The 13,709-nt window shown below is 45.4% G+C and overlaps 1 protein-coding gene across 1 annotated transcript in view; it reads right to left on the reverse strand.

Moving 5' to 3' along the window:
* LOC144607456 (alpha/beta hydrolase domain-containing protein 17B-like) overlaps nt 1-12,081 on the reverse strand; it is a 71,091-nt gene extending 59,010 nt beyond the window's left edge. The window contains exon 1 of the mRNA XM_078424319.1: nt 11,578-12,081. Coding sequence (XP_078280445.1) covers nt 11,578-11,849 — 272 coding nt within the window. The 5' untranslated portion in view covers nt 11,850-12,081. The remainder of the gene's footprint in view (nt 1-11,577) is intronic.
* Between the last annotated feature and the right edge of the window lie 1,628 nt (nt 12,082-13,709).

Genomic DNA, 13,709 nt, shown 5'->3' on the forward strand with positions numbered 1-13,709 from the left:
TACCACCCTATATACTTGTGTTGCCGTTCAAGGACCTATGGACTTGCACCTCAAGATCCCCCCAGAGCATCAATGCTCCTGCCATTTACTGTCGACATTCCATGTGCATTTGACCTCCCAAAATGAAGCATTAGTGGGTATATGGAACAAGCTGCCAGAGGAGTTAGCTGACGCAGGTACTATAACAACATTCAAAAGACGTTTGGACCTGTATATGGATACAAAATGTTTCAAGGGATACAGGCTAAACATGGGCAGATGGGAATAGTGTAGATGGGCATCGATGGGGTCGACATGGGCAAGTTGGGCCGAAGAGTCTGTTTTGTGATTCTATGATCTCATACTTGCCTACATTAAACCTAACCTGCCATTTTTCTACCCAAATTTCCATCTGATCTATATCCTGCCCTATTATGTGACAACCCTCCTCTCCTCAATTTTTATGTCAACTGCAAACTTAGACATTTTTTAATTTTTAATCCGGATCATATACGTGCATATCACTGATCCTCGAAGAACATCACTGCCTCCAGTCGGAGAAATACCCCTCCGACACTATCCACTACCTTCTGTGTCTTCAACTAACCATATTTTCCTGCAGGGCAATGATCCCCAAATATTTTATCAAAGTCAGATTGATCTCTGCAGTTAATCCACTGCTGTGAAAAAGAAATAGCAAGAGTTTCTTCACTGCTTCAGAGAAAAGTGTTTCTGAAATCCCAGCAAATTTGAGATCATAATCAGATCCAGGGTACTATACTCAAGGCAAAAGAAACTACCAAGTAGAAACAGAAGTATGCCATAAGATGCCTTTAGCCTAATCCGGCACTCAAGGAGATCCATTAAAGCCTTGAGGTCGACTAGTTCTTGATTAGTGTGTCAAGGTTACAGGGAGGGTGGGGCTGAGGGAGACAAATAAATCAGCCACAATTGAATGGTGGAGTGGACTCTATGGGCTGCATGGCCTAATTCTGCTCCTATGTCTTATGATCTAATAAGGCCCTAGCTAATTGCAATAGGCCAATCCTGCACTCCGGACTGTCAAAGCCGCCACAGCCAGACATAAAAAACAGCTTTTGTCCACGAGCAATAGCTCTACTCAACAGCCAAAAGTCTGTAGCCTCCTTGTGCTCTGGTATTTTATTTCATTCTTCACATGTTTAAATTATAATGTTTTTTTTCAATTGTCTGCTGTACATCGTGTTGTTACTTGCGAGCAAAGCACCAAGGCACATTCCTTGTATGTATACATATTTGGCTAATAAAATGTATTCAATTCAATTGGAACAACCTTAAGTATTACAAGAAACTAAAATAAGAAGTTGGGCCGAAGGGCCTGTTTCCACGCTGTAGGACTCGGACTCTAAAACATCTGAACCAGCATAACGAATCTTACCATTCTTCATCTCCATACAAGAGAGTGGTGCATGGCTCTCTGCAACTCTTAGATAACATTCAGCAAGAAAGTAAGAGGAGAGCTCATAAATATAGATTTACAGCTTCTCACCAGTCTGGATACTATTATTTTGGATTTTTTTTAAAAGGGATGATTCAGAAATAGACACAGTCAAGGTTAAATTGGTTAACGAGCTCATTAAGACAGGTTTGGAAATTTCCATCCTTGAAATAAAGTGACTTCCAACTTCCTTCTCTTTCAACAAGAACACCATCTGTTTGGCACAAACATCAACTGCCCTCTGTGGCTTCACTCATGTAATCAATCTTCGTACAAAGGCTGTATACAGTTGCAATGCTGAAGCCAGATAGTGAAAGTTCCTCATCCTTCAAATGTGATGTGCATGCTGCTGTTAATGTCTAAGATTCATTTCATACATATAATTTGTTGGGCCATTCGGCCCATCAAGTCTATTCTGCCATTCAAACATGGCTGATCTATTTTTCCCTCTTAACCCCATTCTCCTACCTTGTCCCATAACCCCTGACACTCACAGTAATCAAGAATCTTAATATCTCTGCCGTAAAACTATCCACCGACAGTCTCCGTGGCCTTCTGTGGCAACGAATTCCATAGATTCACCACCTTGACTAAAGAAATTCTTCCTCATCTCCTTCCTGAAGGAATGTCCTTTAATTCTGAGGCTCAGACCTCTGGTTCCAGACTCTCACGAGTGGAAACATCCTCTCCACATCCACTCAATCCAGGCCTTTCACCATTCAGTAAGTTTCAATACCCCCCCCCCCAACTTCTTTCTAAACTCCCGCGAGTAGAGGCCGTCAAACCCTCATCATATGTTAACCCACTTATTCCTGGGATCAATCATAATTTCTAATGGATCACTTCACTTTTGTTACAAGATTTTACTGTTTCTTCTGAAAAATAACTGAGCTTTCTATACAATAGGCTGCTACCAGACACACACCCTGCCCTATCGCCAACTCATTGGCTGATGCAGTGTTGTGAATAAAAACTGTATCCGTATTTCAATGTCACATCCGAGTTGACTGTTGAACTACAGGAAGCAATCCATACCGACCCCTTCACTGGATTTGCCCTTAATCGCCAATTACCTGCTCTGCAGAGAGCTTGTTTAACACTATTGGGCTAATCAATTATTATCGAACTTCTGTGAGAAATGGAAACTGAAAATAAATGTTCCAGGAATGCTTCATTTCATGACAGCATACACTTCATTCATATTAGACCAATCTTGAAACTAACTACTTCATGCTACTCATAACCAGCAGTTCTATAAAAAGCAGCAAACATCCTTTAGCACTAAATAAATCATATTGTGCACATTTAATTACATTTCGATAATAGATGACACACTTTATGCATGCAAAGAGTTATCAAATTGTTGCATGCCAATCATGAGAATATGAGCTATTTCTGCAAACCAAAGCCAATTTTAAACACTGCTGTTGCACTAATTAGTAGTTTATTATCCAGCTAACACAAAATAACAAATGTTTTTACAGAAAATTGTTCAGACCTCAAGCAACAGCTTGCCCCTACGAGGTAAAGTCTGGCATCAAAAACATATATTTGAGCATTTCATCCTGGAATTGAAATGCAGCAGGTTCTCACCTGGAACTACTGAAAGGCTGCGAATTGGAACTGATTATCCCATGTTCACAACTGGTTATTGTCCTCACACAGTGAGCATCCAACAAGCATAGCCTTACAACATATGCACAATAATCACTTAAAGGATATAGCCAAGCTCAGTTGTCACTAATGGCACAATGGCTTGGCAAGTTCTGCTGCAGGTAAGAATTTCATTGTTCTATCTGGTACATATGACACTAAAACATCCTTTACTCTTGACAATATCAACAATCACATAAACGCTGAATATTTAATTAATTTCCATCTTCTGGAAACCGGAGTCAAGCAGATATGCACAAAAATAATTACCAACATTGAAAGAGTGAAATAACTTTGCCATTGACTTTGTCACAGGTACATAATTCCCAAACTTGTACTATTTCATGGGATGATCTAACATAACTTCCCAAACTTATGTTGACTAATCTCAACTGGCAGTGAAGTACTGCTCAAAGCTTCCACACATCTATTTGTGACCTTCCCCAGCAGTCTTATTCTCAGATGTCACAAGCTAAGATGGGAACGTCACTTGACAAAAAAGCAAGACTCATATCTTCAAGCAAAGTTGCCATCTGAAGCAGCAGAATGACAGCAACCCAAAATATACACTTAGGCAGCATCATTTCCACCCCATAATAATAACAATTCACAGAAGAGTTCTTCCTGGATTCCAGCTAACATTTGTCCCTGGAGAACAAATTAACTGGTTCTCTACTGCATTGCTGTTTACAAGACATAGAAGCCACAAATGACAAATGAAGACCATTCATTTTGTAAAGTGTTTCAAAATAGCTTGATTTTAAGTGCACTGAAAAAGCAAAACAATATTTAGTAACATGGAGGTATTGTATCACAAATAACTAACAGCATCACTGAAACTATACCCAAGATGTTCTGACAAACGTACAAAATTCTTGCAAAAAATACATTAAATTCTTTAAATGAATCAAGCAATTGAAAGGAACAAACGCTATGTAAACAAGAATTCCACATGGATTGTAGCATATACCACTCCAGAAACCACATTTAATCTTCCACAAAAGACAGCAAGGAAGCACACAAAAAAATACCCAACGTTATCCTTACCTTCCAGTGGCGTGATATAAATAAATATAATAACATACTTCAACATAATCTGCCATTTTCCTTCCTTAGGCATGAATATGCAACAAATTTTAACTATAAATATCATTGTGGGAACACAGCCAATTTTTTTAAACCATTTTATTTAATTTTATTTTTTTAAAGTACAACAGAATAACTGAATGAGGCCAAGAGTAAAGGTATATGGCAGCAAACGCAGGAAGGGGATGTGAATGGGATGATTGGTTCAGGAGTCAGATAGCAGGAGGGAAGATGTTCCTAAGTCAGGACATCCAAGCTCATGTATCTCCTCCCAGAAGGTAGGAGGAAGAAAATGGAAAATGGCCTGGGTGACAGGTATCCTTGACATTACTTCAGTCTCCCTGATGCAGCACACCATGAAGATGGAATATATGGAGGAAAGAGACATGCCTGTGATGGACAGGGCTGTGTCCACTGCTCTTGGTCAATTGCCAGGCAGAGTTACATCCCATCAGAATACTTTCTGTAGCACATCTGCAGAAGCTCAAGAGAAGCTCAAGAGAATCCTCATGCCTACTGCGTGCAGTTTCCGTTGCCCCATTACATTTGCAAGCTGTTCCTGTTACAGGAAAGATGTGGAGGCTTTGGAAAGGGTGCAAAGGTTTACCAGAACGCAGCCAGGACTAGAGGGTTTCAGCCGGAGAGAAGTTGGATAGACTTGGATTTGCTTCTTTGGAGCCTTGGAGGTTGAGTGGAGACTTGATAAAAAGCATATAAAATTAAATGATGTATTGATAGGGTAAATAGGTGGAAATGTCCAACACTTTGGGTGGTACAGCGATAGAGTTGCTGCCTTACAGCGCCAGAGACCAGCGTTCCGGCCTGACCACGGGTGGTCTCTACAGAGTTTGTACATTCTGCCCGTGACCTGCTTGAGTTTTCTCCAGGATCTCTGGTTTCCCCCACACTCCAAAGACTTACAGGTTTTTATAGGTTAATCGGCTCGATATAATTGTAAATTGTCCCCAGCGTAGGAGGATAGCTTTAGAATGCGGGGATTGCAGGTTGGCATGGACTCAGTGGGCCGAAGGGCCTGTTTCTCTAAACTAAACGGCATAGGTATACGGTGAGAGGGGCAAAGTTTAATGGAGACTTGTGGGGAATTACACAGAGTAACGAGGTCTAGAATGCATTACCAGGGATGGCGGTGAAGGCTGTTACAATAGATGTGTTTAAGAGGCTTTTATATAGGCACATGGAAGTGAAGGGAATAAAAGGATATGGATCATTTTTCAGGCAGATGAGATCAGTTTAACCTGGTATCATGTTGGGCACAAACATTGTGGTCTAAAAGACCTGTTCCTGTGCTATGATGCTCTATGTTCTAAGATAAGTCTTCTCAGACGCCCAAGAAAGGAAATATGCTGATGCGCTTCCTCGGTCACCTCAGTGTGAAGGAACCAGGTCAGATTGCTGGCGATACGGATGCCTTGAAACTTGAAGCTGTCGACCATATCCACAGCAGCTCCAGTCACGAGTACAGAGTTGGTCAACAACCAACTCTTTTGGCTTGGTGACGTTAAGGAATGCTGCATTTCATGGATATTCCCATTAATGAAACAATGCAAGTAAATTAAAATCTTTCCAATATCTGATCCGGTGCGGCTTGGCCGCTGGACTTAACATCGTCAGCGCTGTTCGGCCGCGGGACGTTTCAGTGCCCGGTGCGGCTCGGCCGTTGGACTTAACATCGCCCGGTGTGGCCGCGGGACGTTTCGGTGCCCGGGGCGGCTCGGCCGCGGGGCCTTCCATCCCCTTGCGGGGGCTGTGCGTGTCGTTTGCCTCGGTAGGGGTCGAGCTGCCTGTCCGTGGGTGCGGGGGGAAGAGAGGGGAAGTTTTGTTGCCTCCATCACAGTGAGGGGGTGTTTGGAGTCACTGTGATGGATGTTTGTGTTGGGGTCGGGTGTCCTGTGTTCTTTTCTTTTTTGCTGTATTTTGTGTGACTGCTGAAATTTCGCTCGGTGTTGTGCCGAGTGACAATAAAGTGTTGTTATGTTATGTTATGTTATTTTTACCACACTGTTAATTGATCAGGTTTCTCTTCTCATTGCCTGTAGTCATCTTGTGCTTTTTAAAGATTAGCCCTGTACATTCCAGGAAAGGCAGAAGTTCCCTTTCAGAAATAATTTAAGGAATTGTTGACATCATTAATTTAAGATGGTGACTATTGCTGAATATATCAGCTGAACCCTTTCTCATGTCTGAGTTTCAAGACAACTGGTACAACACACATCTTTGAAAGAACACCACTGAAGAGCACTGAAGAGCAGTGGTTTAACGCTTTTTGCCAACTAAAAAAAATCTTTAACTGACTCAATTCATTCAAGTCCATTAATCGATTAAAATTTTCAAATAAGCATAAATGGATGCACAAAAGACCCCTTTCTGCGTTTAAATGCCAATGTATTTGTATGATTTTTTTAAACTTAAGAAAGCTTGATTCAATTACCATACAATGTTTCAAAGAATGAATTGAGCAAAGCAATGACTGAATGAAATGAGCTGGGTTGGAATAGCTTCCATCTTAATATAAAAGAACCTAACACGGAGGAACTGTGGTCATTCAAAGGACACCATTTGTAGACATACCAATAAACTATTTGGAACAGTTGATTATGGGTACTAATTTCCTTCAGAAAGTAACATTTGATAATAATTTTAATCTGAAAATTGAATTAAGTCTCATGAACTCTACCCTGCTTTGATCTTAGACCACATATTGACTTTAGGAGTGTTCCCCTTCCCCTCCCCCCACTCACCATCAACAACACCACAGTCACATCTGTGGAGACATTGAAGTTCCTTAGAACCATCATCTCCAGGGACCTTAAATGGGAGGCCACCATCGCCTCCACAGTCAAAAAGGCCCAACAGATGATGTACTTCCTGCAGCTGCTGAGAAAACACAATCTGCCACAGGCAATGATGTTCCCGTTTTATACTGCCATCATAGAGTCTGTCCTCACGTTCTCCATCATGGTCTGGTTTGGCTCAGCTACCAAGCATGACATCTGGAGGCTGCAGTGCATCATTCAATCAGCCAAGAAGGTTGTTGGCTGCAATTTCCCCCCCCCATTGACGAACTGTACACAGCAAGGGCCAGGAAGCGAGCGGGTAAGATCATCTCTGACCCCTCTCACCCTGGCCACAAACTCTTTGAAGCACTTCCCTCTGGTAGGCGACTCCGGAGCCAGACATAAAAACAGCTTTTTTTCCACGAGCAGTAGCTCTACTCAACAACCTAAAGTATGTAGCCTCTTTTTGCTCTGGTATTTTATTTAATTCTCCACATGTTTAATTTATAATGTTTTATTCTTAATTGTTTACTGTACATCGTGTTCTTACTTGCGAGCAAAGCACCAGGGCAAATTCATTGTATGTATACATACTTGGCTAATAAGGTATCACAAAATGATGGAGTAACTCAGCAGGTCAGGCAGCATCTAGGAGAGAGGGAATGGGCGAGTCTGATGAAGGGTCTCCATCCAAAACGTCACCCATTCCCTCTCCTAGATGCTGCCTGACCTGCTGAGTTACTCCAGCATTTTGTGATACCTTCGAATTGTACCAGCATCTGCAGTTATTTTCCTACACTACTTGACTAATAAAATTTATTCATTTCACTTTATTCAATATTGCACATTTTCAAATTAATTTACTGATCACTGAGTATTGCTATTCAAATAAATCAATCAGAACCATAACTATAACTGAATAAGAAATTTAACTTGAGGACTGCATTACCTGACAGTCATTACCTTCCAACACTGCATATCCTCACATTGTCATGGTATAGTATGGATTTAAAATGGAAGCAAACTTGTTTTATGTCATCATTTTCCAAAAATAACTTTCAGACAACAGAATTATGCAGCAGTAAAGGACAGTGACATGCTTGGTTAGATTGCTCCTCTGCAAATGATTAGCCAAGTTTAGCCAGAATAATGACCAAAATATGTGAGAAACCCAACAAACTATTCAAAAAAATATGTTTTCCTCTGAAGCACCAAGATCCACTAAATCACAACACACGAGGAATTAAAGCTGTTAGCAAAGATATAGAGAAAATCATGTGTGGTCTATCTTAACCTGGCCAACTGACCTTATAGATCCCAATTCAACTTTAGGAATAGAAAGTTTGACGTTTAGGTATAATCTACAAGCAATCATATAACACACTTCAGAAGATTACAATTAAAATTAATGCTTAACCGCAATATTCGATTAGATGCTTTCCGTCACTATTACTTTTTTGGACATCTGATTTGATGAATCACATTTGTGCCAGGGGGTATCACATTATTGTCGTTTGATCACATCAGTGATATTATAACAGGTATAACAGGTATAACAGAGCTTTATTTACATAGCAGTCATAGAAAAAAAAAAAAAAAAAAAAAAAAAAAAGAACACAAGACACATAACCCCAACACAAACGTCCATCACAGTGACTCCAAACACCCCCTCACTGTGATGGAGGCAACAAAACTTCCACTCTCTTCCCCACGCCCACGGACAGACAGCTCGTCCCCGACCGACCCGCACAGTCCCCGCACCGGGCGCTGAAACGTCCCGCGGCCGAACCGGGCGATGAAAGGCCCCGCGACCAAGCCTTGCGCAGCTAAGTCCCGTGGTCGAGCCGCACCGGGCGATGTCAAGTCCACAGCCGAGCCGCACCAGCGGTGAAAAGTCCCGCAGCCGAGCTGCACCGGGCGATGTTAAGTCCCGCAGCCGAGCTGCACCGGGCGGTGTTAAGCCCCGCAGCCGAGCTGCACCGGGCGGTGTTAAGTCCCACAGCCGAGCTGCACCGGGCGGTGTTAAGCCCCGCAGCCGAGCTGCACCGGGCGGTGTTAAGCCCCGCAGCCGAGCCGCACCAGCGGTGAAAAGTCCCGCAGCCGAGCCGCACCGGGCGATGTTAAGTCCCGCAGCCGAGCTGCACCGGGCGGTGTTAAGCCCCGCAGCCGAGCTGCACCGGGCACTGTTACGTCCAGCGGCCAAGCCGCACCGGGAGGTAAAGTCCAGCGGCCGAGCCGCAGCGGGCGATGTTAGGCCCCGCAGCCGAGCCGCACCGCGCGCCGTGAGGAAGAGAAAAGTCCCCCCCCCCCCCCCCACACCCACCCACTATTAGCAAGCTTATGAGCAATCTTGATGTATTAGCAAGCGTGATGCATTATTTAATTCTATATGCTAGATCAGTACAACAGCAATGTGTTATATTGATAATATTCTGCTTATCAGTCCTGAACCGTGGCTATCTATTACATTAGTGTTAACCTTTGGGCAAAGATGCATATTGTTAGACTGGTTAATACCATACCATACCATACACATACAGCCGGAAACTGGCCTTTTCGGCCCACCAAGTCCGTGCCGCCCAGCGATCCCCGTACATTAACACTATCCTACACACACTAGGGACAATTTTTACATTTACCCAGCCAATTAACCTACATACCTGTACGTCTTTGGAGTACGTCTTAATCTCAGTGCTTCGACATGCAATCTAGCTATAAGTGACATGGCATAAAAACAAACTGCTGGAGGAACTCAACAAGTCAGGCAGCATCTATGGACGGAAATTACCAAACGGTGTATTTGGTCAAGACCCTTCAATATTGTCTTTTCGCTTCATTGTTCCACCCAGATTACTAGAAGTCCCAATAATATTTGGCAAAATAATATTTGAACTATTCAGACAACTCATGTCAGCTAAAATTAATTGCTACCCAGTTTACTCTCACTACCCAGCTCTTGGTTCAAAGTTAAAATAAAATTTAATTATTTTTAAATGAAAAATTCCTGTGCCTGTTTCTGCTCTCCACTCCTGATGTTGCCTGGCCCACTGTGTTACTCCAGCATTGTGTCTTTGCCTGCCCTCAAGCAGTATCCCAAATCCTCAGCAAGCTGCGATTGTGTTCCTTCAACTATCTTCTAATGATTTTACCAATTAGTTAATTGTATATATAATAAATATGTAAATATAATTTAATTATTATATGCTAAACTATTAATTTCTATCCACTATACAGCTCTCACAATTATGTACTCTTCTACTAAACCACCACTCAACCTAGTGTGCTCCAAAACTACCTCAATTTAACCTTTCCCCATAAATCAGCCTGGATCCTCTACATCATTTGGCATTTTATGCAGTACTCCAGTTGAAACCTGGCAAGTGTTTTACACAATAGAAGCACTACTCTGGCACTCTATGCCTCAATCAATAAAAGAAAGAATTTGCTATTTTTCCCTTAATTTTTATTTACCACGTTATCGATGTTCCATGTTACATTCAGAGATCTGAAACATACAAAATCCTTCTGATCTGCTTTTCAGTTTTGTTCATATTTTCTGTATTCCTGTCTCATGTGCTCCATATCAAAATGCATTAGTACAATTCTCAAACCTAAATTCCCTTTGGTAACTTTCTGTCATGGATTGGTAACAACCCACCAATATGTTCAGAAAAATCAGATAGACAATCTTTGAATTATCTAATTCTTTGAATCAATTCCTATTTTTGATAAGCACCCAAAAAATACAGAGAACCAAACACTGCTAACCCCAATCAAAAAAAGATTTCCAGATTCTATCAAAAGTTAGTTTTTGCTTACTACCACCTGCCAATATTGGATCAAAATTGCTTCTCTCCATATTCATTGAGCTTTTACTTTTTTTTAAACCAGCCTGCTGCAAACAACTTCATCAAACTCAAATCCCTGCAGACTATATCAAATATACCTTCCCTTATTAACTCCTCAGTAATCAATGTGGTGATTAACCATTGACTAAATCACATACTGTAAAGTCTTCATCCAATGGTAAAAGGTTAGAATTCCAAATGTCCACCGATTGCGTTTGTTACCCTGACATTATTCCCCGTGGTTGGACCTGTACTCATTATCTTTTAGAATGATGCTATCTTTCATTCGCAGACTTGTACACCGGTTATTTGTTACTCACGATAATTTCCATGGTTCTACCAGTACATTGATTACTGTCAAAACTGATGTTGTTCCCCAGCCTCAGGCCTATGCAACGACTATCTACTACACTGATCTTACCCGTCATATCTAAACTAGAACAGCGGTTAACTCTTTTGCACTGATCTTACTAAGCATTATCAGATCAATAAGATCATTATCTGTAACGCTGAGCTTTCTCTCCATGTTCAAACTGGTTTACCAGTTATCTCCCAGTTTCAAACCATTCCATCTTAAGACTGAACCTTTTTTGTTAACATTCCGTTTACAGCCTTCTCAACTGGTGATCGCTTGCCCCGTACCCCTGCCCTGCAAGATGGTATCCGATGCAAATCTCTGCCGAAAGAGTGGAGGGGTGGAAATAATTGTTTGCTGTTGCTGTAGCCTTGGTCACAGTACCTGGCGGTGGGAGAGCATCTGATGAACATGCAGGCGATTCTGTTTCCCCGGCTGGTTCGGGTGAGGAAGATGTCGGTGCAATCGAGCTCCCTCTGGCCGTACTGCCACTCGGCCCGCTCGGTGAAGCGCAAGGTCCAGCAGGAGCCCGACTCGTCGGCCACCGCCACGTAGGTGGGCTCGGGGGGCAGGAAGGCGAGTTTGGCGGCGATGCGGCTCGGGCAGGGCGGGCAGCAGAACAGGCAGCAGAGCTCGCTGAGCGACAGGCCGTTCATGGCGGGGCCGGGCCGGGCCGGGGGAGCCTGGGGTGGGACGGGCGATCCGGGCTGCGGCGCCGCCACCTCCCGATGCTGATGGGCGCAGACGAGGAGGGGGAGGGGGGGATAAGCGAGCGGCGACTCTGTGGCGTCCGAGCCGCTCCTTCCTCAGGTCCTCACATCCTTCTCCTCCATTGCTGGCGATGAACGAACACAAGAGCATTCGTCGCCGGACGTGACGTCACGTGGCGTGACGTGATGCGGAGCCCGGCGGCGGAAGTGACGCGTACCCACCCGTCCCAGCTGGAAGCCTCCGTGTCAAAGGTCGTCGCCATGGCGACCACGGCTGAGGCGTTAAAGCCTCCCCTACCCCCCCTCACATCTCCCCTACCCCACCCCCCCTCCCATCTCCCTCACATCGCCCCTCCCCTACCCCCCCCTCATCGCCCCATCCTCCCTCACATCTCCCCCTTGCCTACCGCCCCCTCCCCTCCCCTCATCGCCCCATCCACCCCCACATCTCCTCCCCTCCCCTCATCGCCCCACCCCTCACCCCCCTCACATCTTCCCAACCCCCCCGCCCCATCCCCCTCACATCTCCCCTACCCCCCTCGCCCCATACATCTCCCCCCTCACATCAACCCCCCCTCCCGCCCCCTCCCCCATCGCCCCTCATATCTCCCTACCCCTCCTCCCCCACACATCTCCCCTCCCCTATCGCCACATCTCCCTACCATCTCCCCTCCACCCCCTCCCCCATATATCTCCCCTACCCCCCTCCCCTCATCGCCCCATCCCCCCCCTCATATCTCCCCTACCGCCCCCTCCCCTCATCGCCCCATCCCCCTCACATCTCCCCTCATCGCCCCATCCCACATCCCCCCTCACATCTCCCCTCTCACATCTCCCCTCCCCTACCGCCCCCTCCCCTCACATCTCCCCTCCCCTACCGCCCCCTCCCTCATCGCCCCACTCCTCATATCTCTCCTCTCACATCTCCCCCTCCCCTCATCTCCACTCCCTCCCCTCACCCCCCCTCCCCCTCATCTCCCTGCCCCTCATCTCCCTGCCCATCTCCACACACCTCCCCCCTCATCTTCCCTCCCCTTATCCCTCATCTCCCCCCCACATCTCCACACACCCCCTCTCCTCATCTCCCCTTCCCCATATCTCCCCCCTCCCCTCATCTCGCGCCCCTCATCTCCCCCCCCTCCCATCTCCCCCCCACACCCTCCCCATATCCCCACCCTCTCCTCATCCCCCCTCTCCCCCTACACCCCTCCTCATCCCCCCCCTCCCCTCATCGCTCTCCCCTCCCCTCATCCCCCCTCCCCTCATCTCCCCAATAACCACTGCCCGTACCTGTGGGGGTAAAGTCTTCCTGCGCCATTCCCTCCCCTCCATCCTCATCAATAACCACTGCCCCCACCTGAGGGGGTAAAATCTTCCTGCGCCATGGCGCAGCGGTAGAGTTGCTGCCTTACAGCGAATGCAGCGCCGGAGACCCGGGTTCCATCCCGACTACGGGTGCTGTTTCTACGGAGTTTGTACGTTTTCCCCGTGACCTGCGTGGGTTTTCTCCGAGAGCTTCGGTTTCCGCCCACACTCCAAAGACATACAGATTAATTGGTTTGGTAAATGTAAAAATTGTCCCTGTGACCTGCAGGGATCGCTGGTCGGCGCGGACCCGGTGGGCCACGCTGTATCTCTAAAACTTTAAAAAACCTAAAACTTCCCTTCCCTCCCCTCCCCTCCCCCCTGCATGAATAACCACTGCCCGCACCTGTGTGATTTAAGTCCCCCTGCGCCGTTCCCTCCCCTCCATCCTGCCTCCCTCATCAATAACCACTGCCCTCCCATTATGTTCCCTTCCCCGTG

This window comes from Rhinoraja longicauda, chromosome 28 (genome assembly GCF_053455715.1).
Source record: "Rhinoraja longicauda isolate Sanriku21f chromosome 28, sRhiLon1.1, whole genome shotgun sequence".
Taxonomy (NCBI): Eukaryota; Metazoa; Chordata; class Chondrichthyes; order Rajiformes; family Arhynchobatidae; genus Rhinoraja; species Rhinoraja longicauda.